General features: G+C 41.7%; 1 protein-coding gene across 1 annotated transcript in view; it reads right to left on the reverse strand.

Moving 5' to 3' along the window:
• Positions 1-267: 267 nt before the first annotated feature.
• LOC114444037 (ephrin-A5b-like) overlaps positions 268-18,523 on the reverse strand; it is a 65,196-nt gene continuing 46,940 nt past the window's right edge. The window contains exons 2-5 of the mRNA XM_028418437.1: positions 10,530-10,822; positions 4,568-4,633; positions 4,356-4,436; positions 268-3,549 (exon numbers count right to left, since the gene is read on the reverse strand). Of these exons, the coding sequence (XP_028274238.1) occupies positions 3,425-3,549; positions 4,356-4,436; positions 4,568-4,633; positions 10,530-10,822 (565 nt within the window). The 3' untranslated portion in view covers positions 268-3,424. The remainder of the gene's footprint in view (positions 3,550-4,355; positions 4,437-4,567; positions 4,634-10,529; positions 10,823-18,523) is intronic.

Here is an 18,523-nt window from a genome sequence, read left to right on the forward strand (position 1 = left end):
GTCATAGCTGCTCCAACACGTGTATTTACAAAGAAATGGCCTTTTTGTAGAAAAGTCTAAGTGAAGGATTGAGCAGGACATTAGAAGAGTTTAGATGAGTACAGGAGAGGATGGGACTCATATAGGCACAAGGTACAGTTACTACAATGTTCAAAAGAAATGTGCAGTTTGTGTGGCACGTCCATGTCAAGTTGGGAGGAACATACACAGCTGTGGATAAAGTAACAAAATGCTTCCCATTTCTTGATGCACCCACAAAAGCACAGGTTTTTTTTTATACAGAGGATGCAGAACAGAAGGGACCCAGTGGCTTCAGGCTACATGGTACCAAAATCAGGTGAAGAAGAAGTAGAAGTCCTCAGAACACAAGCTCCTTTTAGCGCGTTTGTTCCAAAAACACATAAAACATCTGAAGCAGGAAAACAAAAACAGACTTTCACTTCCTTTTCTTCTTCTGTCACAAAAACACATGAGCTTTTACACCAATAAAAGTCAATCGTGGTTACAGTGATGGTAACTGCAGCCTGGAGATAAGCAACCACAAATAAAGAGCATCCAGCACCTTTAAAGACACTTTGGATGCAACAGTACAATGAACAAGACCACTTAAAAAAAAAAAAAAGAAATATAGATCCATCTGTTCTTTCTTCAGGCCCTTTGATTCATTGCTTCATTGTAACCGACCATACTGTTGTTCTGATATGTGCCACGTTTGCACAAAACACGTTGACAGAGAGAAGGTGCAGTGTTGTGTTTTTTTCTTCTTCCTTGTTTCATATAAAAGACATACAAAATGAAATTCAGCATAGTTTGTATCAAACTTTTTTTTTTCTTCCTAAGAACTTTAATGTGTCAGTTAAGTTGCCTTTCAAAAAGAGGTGCGGAAAAAGAATCTAACACTGTATGTTACAACAGACTCACTGCTGGATACACAGTATCCACAAAACTGATTGGATATTTTGGTGTGGCTGGAGGCCATGAGTTCGGTGACAGCGGACGTTGCTGCTGAGCTGTGACGTACGGAGGCTGATAGATGCCAAGAGGCAAGCGTTTTTCATAAACTTTTTACATGTCTCTTTGAACTACCAAACCTTGTGATTTAGGGTTAGACTTAATTTCTTCAAAGTAAAAGCATGTTTAACTTGGCTTGGAATCATTGACATTGTTCCTACTAAGAGTGGGATTTTTGATTATTTAATGCAAGTTCAATGTGGCGAATTAAACTGAGACAGAAGATTTTAATAATAATAATATTTTAGAAGTTTCAATTTCTCTTTAAAGGGGAACTCCACAGAGGCTTCCATCAAACAAATAGTCTAAAGGTGTGGAATTTGTATTTGTTGATGAGGACCATGTTAAATGTGATTGTAAAGAAAGGACATGGCAATTTAGGGAAGTGACATATGATAAGTTTCCTCCCCGACCCATCTCTGATGGAGTATTAGGACCACTGTTAATGGAAATTTGTAGTGGTTTCATCCATCCACTAAATTAAACAAAAATACAGTTGCTTTTATTCTAGAGCATAAATAATTTAAATATGTTGATATTTTTAAAATATTTGTGTAATTTGGGGGGAAAAAAATTCCGGTCCATTTATTTTCACTAAGCGTGGCCCTAATACTCCTCTACTTGTACCAAAGAGCAGGTAATGCAGGTGTTCTTAATAATAATTATTGTCAAGGTATGGTTGTCTTAAGGGTGTCGGTGGAAATGATGTGTTTACCACATGTTCCTCCTTTAAACGGAAAGAAGAGCATTGATCTCAGCAGGAGCACGGCATAGCTCCACATCTCGCTCTTCTTCTCTTTCCCTTCTCAGGTCCACCACTGGTGGAGTTCAGTTTGCCCCGAGAGAACAGGACACCTCCTCTATGTTTATTCCATCTCCCCTGGTGGTCAATTTTTCATTCCAGAAATAACCGGTACGAGGGCGCCCCCGGTGTATTTTCTGTACAGACGCCACTTTACACTACATCAAAGAGGGGCGACTGGACCTACGCAGCCAACCACCCCACATGCACTAGAGTACCTGCTTTGTAACTCGGAAACATCTCTTAGCCACAGAAACGTTCGCTTTATTCAAAGAATAATTCAAAAATAATCTTTTGTTTTTGTTTCTTTTTTCAACCTCATGTCAGGCATGGACACATCCCTGAACTTTTGTAGGAAAACTTGCATCTATTTACAATAGTTGTGTTATGACAGTGATTCACAAAAACAATAGTGTAACTACATTTGTGACATTCGTTAATGACAAATAGACAAATATTCTACGACTTCTACACCCTGATAGCTCATCAGACTTTTTTTTTTCTTCCTGGACTTTCTTACAAACAATAAAAACATCATGAGTGATCAGTCCAAAGACAGATACGTAAACTGTGTTTTTTTTTGTATCATTAATCAGCAAATGAACTGTATGTAATATGAACTAACTTAATAAGATTGTTTTTTTATTGCCATTCTACTGTACTTGCAGACTAAACCAAAACAAAAAATAGCACAAGGACTTCACAATAAATAGGAAAATACATTTTGCCTGGCAAAATACCACGTCGACTTCTAGGCTCCTTTCAAATATTTTACTGTACACCCGTGTCGGCTGCTACAATTGAATTACGTGATTTATTAAAAAAACAAAAAAACAAATACATTAATCAATCATTAATCGCCTCTATCCACACACTAAAAGACGAGTGCTTCTTCAGATTTTCTTTTTCTTTTCTCTTTCAGCAAGGGTCCTCCACAGTTTTGATCCTGAGAGGAAGGTTAGGTCACAAAAAGGCTTGCTCTGTGCCCCCCCTAGCAACAGTCTCCTAGCGACAGCATCCCTTCCGCTTGCACATGCCGCGTCGCTCCCCGATCTTCTTCTCTGAATCCTCTTCTGCTCTGAAGTGATTTAATGACGTCACATGTGGGGTGGGGGTTGTTATGTGGTGTTCATGAACACAAAAAAATGTTAGGTTTGTAAACTTTTGAGGGATCCTGCTTTTGCTTCTATGCCATTAGCGAAGTGAACCGATTGTGTAGATTGTGTGGGTTTTTCTATGTTTAAAAGCATGTTTGTGTGCTTCTCTTCAACACAAATAAGTGGTGTAATATCTGCATACTGTGAACAGTATAGCAAGGCGAACGGGTCAGAGGCTCTTTCACCTCGATCCTAGACAGTCAAAAATCACACTGGTTGGCATTTTATAAAGTCAAAAAACAAAACAAAACAAAAACAACAAAGGCTTCGGTGTGGAAGTCCCTTCCTCTCTAATTTCACTGAGAGGGATTGTCAGTGTTGTTCTTTTATTTTTATTTATTTATTTTTTTTTTCTCCAAAGTGCTCCTTGAGGGGAGGGGTTGCAGGGTAGAGTGGCCTGTGGTCCAATCAGGACAGTCCATTTATTTCCTGGGGGAGTTTCTAAAACTGGGCGCTATAAAGATAAAATGGCAGCCAGGAGCATGAGGGCCGAGCTAAGCAGGAGGACCGAAGTCTGGTGTCGACCGGCAGAATTCACGTCCCTTCTTGCCGGCTCTGGTGACTCGTGACTAATGCCATCTGAAAAGAGAGAGATAAAAAATTAGCATCGCTGACGGAATCATTAATAATATATCAATGTCCTATGGCTGCACTATGGGTTGCATACTAAGGTTCCAGCATACATTATTTATCATTAATATTTACATTTTTGGCATAGGGTGTTTGTTTTTATATGCAGATATAGAGCTTTTTGTTGTTAGTGCTTGATCACTTCCTGCACACCTTGACCCTCCCGCACAAAATTGGTGATCATGGTCTTTGTAGCGTACTTGTTTTAGCCATTTGAGCTCAGGTTGACTGTACTCTTTTAGAAAAGAACATCCAACCATCACTGGTACACAATGAATGATGGGATGCTTCACTCCCAGGGGGAAGTATTTGTCAGCCTTTGAAATATGACAGCTTTGTCACACTACTGATGCAATTGGTCTTCAAATGCAGCCTTTGGATGCTGCTCCATCATTTTAAGTCCTGCTTTAAAATGACAGCTTCGATTTTTACCAGGTTAGCTTTTATCTTTTTGGTTCCAGTCCTTATGCTAAGCTAAGCTAACTGGTTTCACTGATATATGCATTTTTCAATTAATTGATTTTTAATAATTTATTGAATCAGATTTGATTTATTAATAGATATTTTATCAGCTAGTAATGTCTTAACCATCTTTGCTTTAATCTCTCATTGGTGGGTATTCTTAAATCATAAAAGGAAATACTATTCTGGATATTTTCAGATAGTGTACTAACAAATAGGTACTTTCAGTTCTTAATAATCTGCACTGATCAAGCATGATTCTGTCTCACAAATAACGGACTGTTCCCACCAACCTCTGGGTTCTAGGGAGTTGTGACTGTTGTCATCAAAATCCATTCCTTCCTGCGTACTCCCGGAGTTTTTCACACAATTGTCTGTAATAAAAAAAAAAAAAAAGGGCAGATGTGAAGATTAGACAAGTCAAATGTCGCTTAGCCTGATGACAAGCTGGTGCAGCAGCAAAATACAAAAGCAAGCAGAGCAGACACAACAATCTGAGACTCACTCTGAGGCCTGACGAAGACTTTGAGTCGGAGGCAGCTCCTTCTTCCTTTGTCATCAGTCAGGGAGGCTGTGGACACATCACACATGGTTAGGAGACAAAAACACTTCACGCACACATCAGGCTACATCAAAACAACTTTTTTGATCTAATCTAGAGCTGCATGATCATGGAAAATGTCATTACAAATTAAAATGTCAGTTAAAATGCCACTATTATTACTGCACTTGACCTTTATAATTTACCATAATTGGCACAGGGAAATATATAATAATGTAGTCAAGCTGTTGCCAGCACTTCTTCTGCCCCTCAGACATAATGAGGCAACACATGAATGGTAAATCAACAGCAGTTTGTCCTTTTATTAGAGTTAAAAGTTAATGATCCATTATTTATGTGTAATGATTCTCAGCGTACCTATTTTTTTATGTAAAGTGTTTTCCTTTGTGTTTAACTGACTGTCTTTGTGGGTAGTCCAAAGTGGATTCAAGATGACATGCATAAGTTATTTTTGTTTAATATTTGAGAAGTTTGGCTTCTTTTACAATGTGTCAAATGACACAATGACACGTACCCACCTATGTTCCCCTATCATATTGTCATGTATGGCACCTATATGACAATATATACACCAGCCTTTGAATATGTGAGAATCTTGCTACATGCAGTTTATGTAATATGTAAATAATGTAATGTACATAAATTTAAAAAAACCTAAAGTAGATTGCAATGGCAACCATGACCACACCTCTTTATGTGGGCACCTGTAGTCTGCCACGAAACTATGAAATATACAGTACCTTTATATGGCAGAAATTATTGACTGACATGCTAACAGATACTGGCTAGCATTTGAAGTAGCATTTGAAGAGTAGATGTGGGGTGTTTGTAATGACAATTTCTATGAATCATACTTCCTGTTTTGTCCCTTCTAGTTAGAGACACTGCACAGTCTGATTACAGCACGACCTCTCTGGCCCTACTTCTATAAAGCCACTCACACTTTACCCATCTGCCATCTACCTTCATTCATAAACATCAGTGATGTGGCCCATTGTGTCTTCCACTCTTGTCTCCTTTTAAATACAGTCTGAAGAGCTTCATCTCACTGTCTGAACTTCCCTCTCATCCTGATGTAAAAGCCCTTCTGCTCCATATTTTATGTCAATGTCAACCTCATATTTCCAAGTGTAATTTGGGGCCAGGGGCAGTCATTTCTGCAGATGTGCGGCTCACCTACAAAATCTCATTTCCTCTGTTTCCTGATTGTAAAAGGCAAAAGATTAAAACCATTTTTGCACAGGTAGCAGTGATTGTTTTGCAGATTTAACAAAACTAATTAGTTTTCAAGTAGTGCTGGGGGTGTCTCCAGCTGTGACGGATGACTTGCACTTTGTTTTGTCTTTGTCCAACAGTAGATTTTCCCTCACAAGTCTGCCTGCTGTCATGATCTGACCGTTGGATATCAGTGACTGCGCATGTATCCATGAGTTCACTGTCTGTCCACAGTCACTATCACCCAGACGACCGCAGAATCTGTGTGATGAATTCCGGCCCGGCGGTAAATTCCCTGATAAAAGTAAAGCATGTCAGTGTTTCCACTGTTGCAGATGACTCGGGCTCCTATTTCAAAAAAGGCATTTTATCAGATGCCGTCCAGTCTGCGTGAGGAGATAAAAATCATCTTTAAACTTTAACCGTGAGAAGAATATTGGAAGCGAAACAGCAGAGAGGGAGGAAATAAACCAGAGAGAAACGTTGTCAATCACGCTGCTTCTGTCTGTGTCAGTGGGTATCGAGTAACTTACCTCACACCCCTACGGTGGCTGGAACAGAACTTGACTGAACTGAACTCCACTGGCCACACTCTGACCGTCTATCTTTTTTTTTATGTCCAGCTTTCTTTGCCGTCTATCGTTCTTTCTCTGACCCCTATAAAAACTGGATTTCTGCACTCTTGCATAAAAATTTTAGACACAGAGAACAAAGGTATTTTATTGGCCTACATTATGGCTGCCCATATGTGTTATTGTGCTGTTTTATCTGTTATTATTATGTATCTATTATAGGTTATATATTGTCTTAAGATGTCGGATAATAACCAAAAATGTGTTTTAAACGTGTGATATATTTGTTTTTGAAGTCAATAGCTTTAAGCAGCTGAACTAAATAACATTATGATGGACATAATAAACCCCAAAAAACATTCCACATGGGGAAATATGCTCCTTTTTTCACTACTTGTGTTGCTCCATTGTCACATTGTCATTGTCGCCACTACAGTAACCCTCATTATTTATTTTGTGTGAAAACCGTCACTCCACACTCCAATAATTTAATTTTTAATTTAATGTTTTTTTTTGTTATTTTTATTTAAAAATAAGATCGGGATGAATGAATTTTTGTTTTTTTAATTAATCGTGCCGAGTCTGCCGACCTACTTACAATAACACAAATATGCACAAAAACGTATTATGGACAAATTTTCTGCCAAAATTTCACTAATAAAAACTGCTATTTTTTATAGACAGACCACAGGCACAAAATCAGACGAGGTACATATACCATAATTGCCCTAAGCATAGCAATGATACATATACTTGACATGAATGTAGCGCTAAAACAGACACTACTAAAAACTGCCTGCATATGTTAGATGGCAACATACTGCTGTCAGCTACCCAGCAAAACCTAAAACTCAAAAATGAGCACACAAAAGAAAACGAAATGCTTATTATATATACAGTAGATTTAATAGTGTCTTTTCTAAATGTGTATAATGTAAAAATAAAACACTACTCATGTTTTCCTTTGCTAAATGACTATGTTACAACCCTGCAAATGCACCCCGAGGTGTCATATCAACCCTGCCATACTTGTTGCTTCAATGTTTGTTTTACACTTAATAAAATACTCAAGCTGCAGAGCGGTTTCCACCATTTCTCACTCCCATGCTTCATCTCTCCCTGACATTGTGTCACACTGTCTTTCTCACTCGCTCTCTCTGCCACTTCTTCATAGATTCCAACACACACACACATGCAATTACCCAACTGTCTCTCTTCCTTTCTCTCATGTCTGCCACTGAGGTCAGAGTCTGGGTTTCCTGTCCTCGAGCAACACAGTCCTTCTTCACCATGACTGTAACTCCAGCTCTGCCTGCAACTCTAGACCACAGCGCTAGTCAGGTCATCCGGCCGTTGATTATCCTGCCACGTCACATGCTCAGACACACTTTGCACATTCGATTATATGATGTTGTTGCGATTGCATTGGCGGCACATATAGCAGATTGCTCTGGCTTTGGTGTGACTGCGAGGTGAATTAGGCAAATCCTGGCATAAATAGTGTGATGTTTTTCTTGTGATGCTTGGATTATGTTAGTGAACAAAGCCTTTTGTCTTTGTTTCGGCCATGAGAAGCTGAAGGGGGAACTGTGCTGTGTTGCTGGGGTTCGTGTCATTATCGATGTAGATCTGCGCTGGTTATACAGAGCTGGACTTGGCTGTTTGAAGCACGAGGGCTTTACAGGGAGACAGTCATCTCTCTCACACGGAGAGAGCCAGACTCTCAACTGTCTCCTCTGAAAATTGGATTTCTATCCCCTGAGATTAGGATCAGGCTTCCCCCGCTCCACTGCGGCTCTATTAGAAAAACATGCCGCCCTCTGAGGCCGGGTGAAGCTCTAAGCGCAGAACTCCTCGTCATCTCGGCGACCTTTGACCTTCAAGGACTGGTCGCAACAGATCTGATCCCACACCAGGGCAGCTTTCCCCCTAGGTGTCTGTCTACTAGACGTGGCTGGCCCACATCCAGCTGCAGGTGTCATCCATTTGACATGGGTCCCGCCTCCCTCCTCTTCCCCTCCACGCCTGGGGCGGGTGACGATCACCACAGAAGAGGACAAAGGAGCGTCTGTCTCCACTGAGAGAAGCAGACACGGACTCCCCCCGCCAATGTGTCATTTACATGCCCACTTCACAGATTCTCAAACCATATAACACTGGTATTAACTGTCAGCTATTGTTAGAGCAAGACAATGTCAACATGGAATTTGACACTGATACCAGCAGCTGATAAAACACAGTAACATAACCAGCAGTTCTGGATATGGGAAAAAGACGAGGCTCTATCTAGAAAGGTGTTTTAAGACTCACATCATGAACCCAAAGTACAAATTATATATCTTTATAAAGAGTGCCCACATAATGATTGCCAATAAATTGAGTCTATTATTGCAGAGACCCTGGTTTGATTTGACTGCGGCCCTCTGGTACTTGTCATCCCTCTCTCCCTGCCTCAATGCTTCCTGTCTCTATCCACTGTCAGTTATTCATAAACCTGTCCCCCATGTCCTTTCAGTGCAGCCCCAAAAATTAATAAAAGGCAGCAAAGTTGAGCTGATAAGCCCTCCAAACATTCTCTGACTACTCCTGGTGCAGTACATCTACAGTCATCTACAGTTCGGAGACATGGGATCGTGTTATCTACGTTTTCAAAATGGTTCGTAACTACGCTGAAAAATTTAGGCGTGACTGCAGACAGGACGTTTTCCTGTTGGCTGCCCTTAAAAGGTGCATTTCTGTTCTGACTTTAAAACATTTGGTTAATAGCAGCCTTAAGCAAAACTATCTTCACAAATTGCCGACCCCTGATATAAACAGTTATAGAAAATCATCACTCTGAGCCCCTCCCCTTAGTCCTATAGAGCAATTTAGCCTCTCTAAGCATAGAAGACAAATCAGTGTGTGCATTGTTCTGACTACTTGGCCTTTGTATGTTCCTGGAGGTGTCTCTGTCTGTCTCTTAGTTCATACAGTGCTTGGATCCCATGTTCTCAGAGGTAAAAAGACAAGTATCTGATAGATGAGTCATGAATCTGAGTCAGCAAGAGAATACTCCATATGGCCCGAAACTGCCCGAAGCCATATGGCCTGTCTCTTTGCCTTTCTTTCTTTCTCTCTTTAGATGATCAATCATCATCACAGTCTACAAAAACCTCTCCTTTGCTATAAAAAATCCAGCAGAATTAGACAATCTGTGACTTTTCTTATCAACATCCAACCAATTGCAACAACAGTTCTCTGGCACAGCTATCGGATCACCGCAAATTCCCCTAAACAATAAAGCCATATTTCATGCAGTCGAGCAGACAAGCCAATTGACGCAGACATCCAACAGAAACATCTAGTGACGGGTAATACATCACAATACAGAATTCTGCAACGAAAACATAAATTGAGATTCCCTCAGGAGGACAGTCTTTATGATCTTGTGATTCCAGATGCTCGCTTAGAGCCCCGCTCGGGATCAGTGTGGAGGAGAAGTAAATACATAACTAGTTATTATTCTTCAAAGGGTGGAATCAGCGACCAGGCAACAGATACTAAAGCTATGAGACTGATCAGCCAGAAGTCTAATTTTCTGGCAGCTTTGTGAAACACCTGCTCTAGGTCTAGAGGGAGCTGCAAAGCCGCAGCAGCACTGTAGGGGAAATAAAGCCTTTTCTGCATCCTTTCCTTTGTGCCCTGTCTTTCCTCTGACACTCCCTATTCCTGCTGAAGGTTCTTGCCCGCCACAAGTGTCAGCTAAATACCTTAAATCTACCGCAGAGCACGCCGCTTCTCACTTAGTCCATCTCTTCTTCCCCTTCAGGGCACTGACTTCACTTATGAAAACACAACTTCCCAGCTGCTTGTTTTCTTGACTCTTCTCACAAGCAGGAGAAAGCTGAGCTCAGCCAGTCGGCAACAAAAGACACTTCAGGCAGTAGAGATGTTTTCACTCCCTCTGGCTTGTGTTTGGCCCTCATAGCCTCATAGACTTGCAAAACAAAGTCAGAACATTGCTGCTTTTTTTTTGCAGTATTTCAAGATATCAATCTGCTCCAAGTACAATAGTAAGAAAAGAAGCCAAACTTCTGCAATGATTAATGGAAGTACTTTACAGTTTTTTGCATACTCACAGATATAGTAGTACTCTCTGCCAGATCGGAACTCGAAGCCTAAAGAGAAGGGAGTAAAAAGTTGGAATTTCTCCGAGAACTTGAGCGGCCCGTTCGGAGATAGAGGTCTGTTGCACTCCCAGCGCTTGAAGCCCTTGGCGGTGTGGTCGCAGGAGCTGTAGCCATCATAGTTCACCATGTAGAGGATGTAGCGCTCGGCCTGATCATCAGACACCGGGCTGATGTAGTGCGGACAGTAGACGTCCAGATAGTCGTTGATGCAGACGTCAATGTGGTAATCACCGCGGTAAAATCTAAAGAGAAAGAAGAAAAATACAAAAAGGTAAAGCACCATAACTGGATTTGTGGTATAACCAAGTTTTTGTGTGTAAGCATAAGTGCAACTAATCTATTATTAGCTAACCTGACCTATGTAATGATTTATTTACCTAATTAAAATATGCTGAGTGTGCATAGTCTCTTCAGCAGCCTGCTTTGTGTTGTGTTCACATTTAACATTCAGATCACCCGAAGCTATGCTTTGCTAAAAGGTACAACAGGAGCAGCTGTTGGAAGTGTGTGGAAAGTTACTCATCAATTTGTTTTGGGGCTGGGGTCACTTGCCACCATGTAAAGAGTTATGAATACTAATGATGAGATGATACTCTGGGTATCATGGTATCTAGAGGAAATAAGTTGCCCCGTGTGCTCGGAAACTGAGGACGTACTCACCCACCCGGGCAGAAACCTCTCATGATACACGCTAGTCAGACTTAAGCCATATATCAATGTTAGTGCTCAGCAGCAATGACTTATGCTGGTGCTGAAATTAAAGTCCCCTAGCGTTACAGGGCTAATCCCCTGGTTAGCATGTGCCTTTAGCAGCTCTAAGAGGATCCCTCTGTAGAATGAGATTTTCATTAGCCGAATATGACAGCTTGATGTACGAGCCCCCTGTGGAATCTGGTTAGTCTGGGGAAAGTGAGGCCTCGCCATGAAAACAGAGATTTTTCGGCATGTGTTTACTGTAAACTGAGTGGACAAAAAGAGCGCAACCACGAGATATGCCAGGTATTCATTCCTGAAGAGAGTGATTGGACACGTATTCCCATATGTGCCGTATAAGGTTGCTTTTTGGGGGCTTTTAGCAGAGACAGATTAGGCTTTGACGGCCGGCTAGGTTGTGTCTGTATAGCTGCTAATGGCCCGCGGTTCAGTATCACTGACATACTGCGGATGTCTTCAATACTCAACCTCTGTTCATTGACACAGTGAGGAGCCGTCAGGGGAGACAGGGGCCACAGACTGTGCTGGAGCATGCGAGCTGGCTGATGATCCGATATGGGTGATCTTGCTGGAGCACCGAGGGGGGTTCTACCCAGGCTGTTCACTGGACCACAGATCAGATATTATGCCAGCTTCATTCCACGCTGGGGTAAAGGGAGTAACAATCAGCTGATCCGAAGCCAGGTGAGGAGAGAGGAGGGGTCGAGACGCAGCTGTTGCTACTGACACGTACATGTTGGGGGGAAGGCATGAGCAGCATAAAGGGAGGTGTGTGTGCGCGCACCAAGGCCTGCTGGGGGTATCAGGTTGTTGTTACACAGATTGTAAATGTGCTGCAGGATTAGTGGCCGTCCTACTGGGTTTGCAAGGGCCGCAAATGAGCGGATGCGTGTGTATGCACGATAGCTGTGTGTGTGGGTGTCTTGTGGCATCGTCAGCCATATTCTAATCTTTTTCTCTCTCTAATTATAGGCTGGTCAAATGTGAAACCAAAGCTCTTGTTTTCTCCCCCAGATTTTTTTTCTTCCCCCTCAAGCACCAGCTGAGCGCTTTGGCTCCAGGCAGGCACAGCATGGCCTCCCCTTTGCCTCAGAGCAGCTTGCTGATATTATGACTACCAGGGGTCAGCCGGCTCCACAGTATCAGGTCCTCAGCCAGAAGCACTATAGGGTAGCTTGTGTTATCCTCCTGTGTCTTCACTAAGCTGTAAACGTTAGCTTCAGTCTCGTAAGTGTTGGCGGCTGTCAATCAAACCTGACCCATGAGTAATAGCTAAGATTAGTCAGGCTTAAGAAGAGTTTGTAACTAATGCCTTTGTGAGAGAAAGGTGGGGAAAAGTGTGTGAAAGTAAGAACATGCCTGGATATTTGTATTCAGATGTGGTTGGAGTGGGGAAGCATTTACTATTAGCATTAACAAGCAATGAAACTAGTCCCCTGTGGCTGATTCAGGTTGTCTTCTGCACTCACTTCTTGAGATTTCCTGCACATTAAAACAATAGTCAAACATATTGGATGGTTTACTTTTGTAAATTAAATATTATGTTACATTTTTGGCTATAGTTTGTCCAACCTGTCCTTACAAGGAAAGAAATGTAACGTCTTTGAAAACAGAATGTGTCTGTGTCTGATGTCATGACTGTGTGTTTTTTGGATAAAGCTAGCATAAACCTAACCATTTATTATTTTTTTTAAATCAAGTTTGGCATTATTTTATGGAGACCTTTTTATCAGTTAAGAAAATTGCAAAGCAAGTCAACAATAGTCACTGCTCATGACAGTAGGTTACTTTTTCTGAGCTGTAGAACTACATGTGAAGTTCAGTTTGTGCTGAAAAGCCTGTCTAAGTCATAACCAAACCCTCCAGCCATAACAGATCAATACAGACAAATTACTATTGGGTTTTATGGGAAACGATCTGGAAAGTTCACAATAAGTAAACCAAAACATATCACGGAGGGAAAGCCAAGAGAAAAAAAAAACAATCAAGACATTCCCCAGCCATGTTGATGTCAGGTGTTGTTACAGCACCCAGGGCATAAAATCCCCTCAGGACCAACTGTGGCTTATACGTAATCGATCACTAGTGGTCTTCCAGAGGATACGCCATATTTTTCTTTGTAGTGGGGGTGTACATCCTTGCAAGCATTTCAGCCTGATGCCCCTACTTAGCAACAGCCTGCACCTTTTAAATGCTTTTAATTGTGTTTTTCTTTGTTTTTCATTGAAGACCCATCCAACAGGAATCAGGATAGTTTTTAAACAGGGTCAAAAAATTGCAGGAGAGAGAGGCCGCATATGGATTGTAGGTGTTTACTGCAGAAGACGATAAAATGGGCATTGAGAGTGTAGCATGAGCGGCAACAGATGAGCCAGATGTTTGCCAGATGGAGGCTATAAGGAGAGGTTTGAGTGGCATAAGTGAAATATTGATAAGACACAGAGCCATAAACACACAGCCTGACTCAAGATGTAGAGGAATATTCTCTTAACCAAAGACTTTCTACTGCTGGTCTCTGCTCTCTCTCTATCTACCCTGAGACTATGAGGGCATCCATTACCCTCCCTCCTACAAAGGGCTGGATTGAAGCGTGAGAAAGAAACTTTGATACATTTTGCCCCGGTTATAAACCTTCAACAGCGTTTTCAATCTTCAGGGTTCTTCATTTTCATTACCAGCAAGATTTATTCATCTGTTTTTCTAAATGGCTTTGTTGTTACAGGCTATTTAGTGAGTCATTAAGCCTCCACAGGGCTGATCGAGGCAATTTCAACAGTTGTGTTTTCCTTCTCGCCGCTGTTGGGAGCAGCGGGAGGTGGTGAAGGCTGATCGAGGGTTCAGGGTTTTGATAGCAGGAGGCAGAAAATAAAAACTGATCAGACAAAAAAAAAGCCCACAGTTCAACAGTTCACTATCAGTTAGAAATGTGTCATAATGAGCCATTAACCAAATAAAAGCTCCTAAATGTATTAGTCTTGGGGATTAATGATCCCTGATTGGCTGAATTACTCACGGTCAGTTAAAGGGGCTTATCAATGAATCAGTAACCGGAGCTCTTGACAAAGCAAACATCTATGGATAATCCCTCTTTTCAGGCGGCTTGTTTGCTTTTCTTTATCCCCTTCTGTTGTGTTTGTGGCCTGGCACAGGTAAAGGAATTGCAAAGCCAGTTCTGAGAGGAGGGGAGAGTGTGGGAGTGAGGGAGAGGAAATGAGAAACTAGGCAGTAAAATAATTATTTTATTTATCCCGTTAGTGGGTTTTATTTCATTTTCTGCAAGTTTCCTCTGGCAATCAACACATGCTAAAGAACTTTGTCTTTATTTGTTCTCTATTTAATGCCAGATTACAAATCTCCTTCCAGGAAATGTTGAGAGGAAATTCTTAGGAAACTGTGGAACCGTTAAAGCGTTACTGTTTTATTACCCAACATAAGGGTTTAAATTATGTTTCAAGCTCTTTCTATGCTGCCAGGAATTGTATTCCAGGGGTAGAAGGATTTCTTTAATTTATTTTTTCTTGTGTTCCCATGAGAACGCTCACACACTGATGCTTTACCTTGATAAGGATGCACCTGGCATAAGCTGTAAATATTTTGAGTCTAAAAACACTAAAATGTAACCAAAGTTCATGAATTATAAGGGATCAAATGCAGTTTACAAAGAAAATTGGCAAAGTTCTACTATCTAAAGAAAGATGAGGAAGAGGAAGGTCAAAAAGGGGTGTTACAGCCCCAGGCCTTATAGTTATTTTGGGGGTTTTGGTTTGGTTGTCACCCCTCTGCTGTTTTGTACAGGATACAGGAAAGCAAAGGAGAGAGAAAAGGTGACAATAAAAGTCAAAAGAAGAGAAAAGTGCATAACAACGGTTAAAGATGAGAAAAAGACAGAAGACATTGACAAGAAGGAAGAAAAATGAAAAAGATGAGGAGTAGAGAAGAGAAGGAAAAGAATGTAGACGAAACACGAGGGTAGAAGAAGGTAAACGGGGAGGAGGGGAGCATAAAGCTGTCCCGTTGTTTTCCTCATGAACACAGACGGGTCAGATGAGGGGCAGATTCCCAGGGTTATTCCACAAAGAGAGAAAAGAAGAGATGCTTTCAACCCACAGAAACACATGAAGCTCACACACACACACACACACACACATAATGTGTGCAGCGAAAGACACAACCCACAGACTGCAGACCTCACTCTGCCTCTATATCATCAGGTCCTGCAAATTTACTCCTCCACAACACACATTCAGAGGTTGTAGTTACCACTCGCAGCCTCTAGGGGGAACTCTTTATGGGGCCAAAAAAACAAAAAAGACGGGAAATCAGGGGCTCATTGTGAGATGTGATGTCACCAGATGGGGTCTGTCCATCCTGTTGCCCTCAGGGTTGGGAGGTCTCCCTCCCTCCACCTGTCCCATCATTCATAGCTTTCTGCCGCTGGGAAGTTAGACCCATTATTATTTAGTTGGCTAATTATATACACACATCTGTCCGCTCACAAACAGTCACATGATGCATTTAAACACATAATGTGTCTGCCAGAGGGCTGGGTCCGGCTGCGTGCTGACAGCACAGAGATGGGAAAAATGGGAGCCTGCAAAGTATAGACAGTTCTCTACTTCTTTTTTTTTCTTGCTGGGAACAAAACCAGAGGAGGTGAATAATTGGCCTCAGATTGGAAACACATTGCTGCTTGTGGGAAGGCACCTCAGATAGTTAAAATACAACAACAGGCTGAGGAGGAAGCAGAGACAGGAAGAATGAGATGTTTATGGATCCTAGTGGTCCCGGCTGTGCCAATCGCTAACTTGTCCTTCGTATGCAGCTGCGGCAGTGCAGTGTGCCAGGCTGACACACACACACACACACACAGAGGGGATGTTATACAGCTTCATGTACCTGGAACCTAAACTAGGAACTTCCAAAAGTTACTGAAGTGACTGAGTTACTTTTATCAGATTTATATGGTCGCTTGTTTCAAAGTCAAAACTCCCCAGCTACATCACAGTTTCAAAACTATAGACCCTACATCAAGCCTCTGTGATGTCACCCATAGGTTACTGAAATATCACTTTGTCACTTTGTCACAATAGACCTTACTATAACATTACCAAAAAGTTTCCAAAAGTTTCAATCAAGGTCACTGGACTCTTAGCTTTTTCTGAAGACCACTCCCAGGCTTCCGCAGTTCTGCCACTGTTCTGGTGGGGACTCTGTTTGTGCTTAGGATCATTTGTAAAAAAAAAAAAAAAATGTAGGAGACTTTCACTTTTTAAAGTAATCTAATCTAATCTAATCTAATCTATCATAAGGGTAGATAAAGTACGTTAAGTAGGGTAGGCAAAATAAGCAGTGGCTTCTACCTACCACCTCGGTTATAATGTTTGTCATTATATGTAATCATTTGTATATGTGTTGCAATATAGTGTAGTTGCATTTGTTTTATTTTTTTATGTGGCCAAAATAAACACTACTAGGATCTCTAGTTAAAGTCCCTATTGTTGGTTAATGGTGGGCTAACAACCTGAAACTGCAAGAGGGTCATGTGCAGAACTAGTTAACGACCCATTGTTATCGGTGTGTAAATAAGAAACCTAGATGATAAGTCCGAGTTGTAGAGCTGATGTCTCAGCCCTCCTCCTCTGTTCAGAGAGGCAGAAGGTATTTCTAGTTTTACATAGACACACACCTTGACTCTTTCATACCATCTGTCCTGTCTTTCTAGAATTTGTACATTTTTATCCTCAAAGGAGTGTCCACTGTCTTTAAGGTGTAGCTGTACCACTGAATCCTGTCCTGAGGAGGTGGCTCTCCTGTGCTGTGACATCCGTTTGAGTGGTTGTTTGGCTTCACCAAAATATAAATCAGAGCATGCAGGGTTATAGTCTCTCTACAAAGGTTTTACCGCCAAACAAAAGATGCAGCGTAGCATCAACTATGACAAGTAAACTGATCTGCATGTGCAACTTTAGACAGCTTGTGGAGTGTCCCTTCAAATCAAAGCAGCAACCGATTATTGTGCTACTGTGAGAGTCATAGAATTCACAACTCCACAAAACAGGATGTAGTGAATCTGAAAATAAGTGGCTTGTTTTGAGTGACCTGACCCTTTAAAATGAATATTTTGGCTGGTGTACAGATTGAGCGGGCCAAGTGATTCTCCTCCTGTCTTGCATTGATGAAGCAGGTTAATTACCGCCAACGCTATTCTGGTGTCAAGGAGGTCAAAGCAGCAAGGGCAGCATGGGGTTAGTGTCAGTCAACAAGCACACACTCCCACAGCAGGGCACCATCATTCAGTCAGTGTAAAACCCCAAGGGGTCGACAGAGCGACTCGTAAACCCCTTCTGTGCTACGGAAGGCTGCTGGTGGTGTTGCTATGACACCAGTTTTTAAACAACACAATGTTCCATGCGCTTTCGACAAACACATACCTGAGGCTACATGAAGGCACGCATTTACAGTACAGGACATATGCTCAGACACACAAGCACCCTTAATGCGGCATGACTGCAGGAGGCACACGGCAGCTCCTGTTAAAATAACCTCGCTAACATATGTCTCATCAGCACCTGCTGAAGCAGAGCCAGTGGCAATCTGCAGGATGCTACGCATCACCGGGATGTGTCTATACTATGAATACATGTCCATGTGACATGTGGTGATGACCGTGCAGCATACAGGATGAGCACAGAGCACCACGGGATGCCTCTCGTCAGACGAGCCGTGCTTGCCTGACATCGATCTGACACCTTAGACTCGGAGCTGAGGTCATGGGTTAGTGACAGCCCATTATTCAGCCTGAGAGCCAGTGTTTGGTCAGCGTCTGAGACCAGGTGACGGCCTGACCTCCCTATCGTCCATCTTGGGAGCTGCTGAGGGATGGAAGGTGGAGTTTAAAAAGTCTCTTAAAAAGAGCTCAATTTGCCATGAAATGCTTCATGCTTCATTCACATCTGTTTCTTCCTGTGAACACTTGCTTATGTTCATTTAGTTGTTGCCTCTTCATTTGTTTTTCTGCTGTTATGCCTATTTCTGTATTAATGTGTTTCTATATAGAAACGTCCCTTTTCTGCCAATAATGTCCCTTTATTGCACCTTAAAGCATTAATAAAAAGTGCAGTACCTCTGATATTTTATATTTAAAGACAAAAAGTAAATAAAAATAGCAATATGAATCAGATGAGAAAATCTCATTTAAATGAATCCACCAACAACTTGTGGAATAATTA

Source organism: Parambassis ranga, chromosome 12, assembly GCF_900634625.1.
Source record: "Parambassis ranga chromosome 12, fParRan2.1, whole genome shotgun sequence".
Lineage (NCBI taxonomy): Eukaryota > Metazoa > Chordata > Actinopteri > Ambassidae > Parambassis > Parambassis ranga.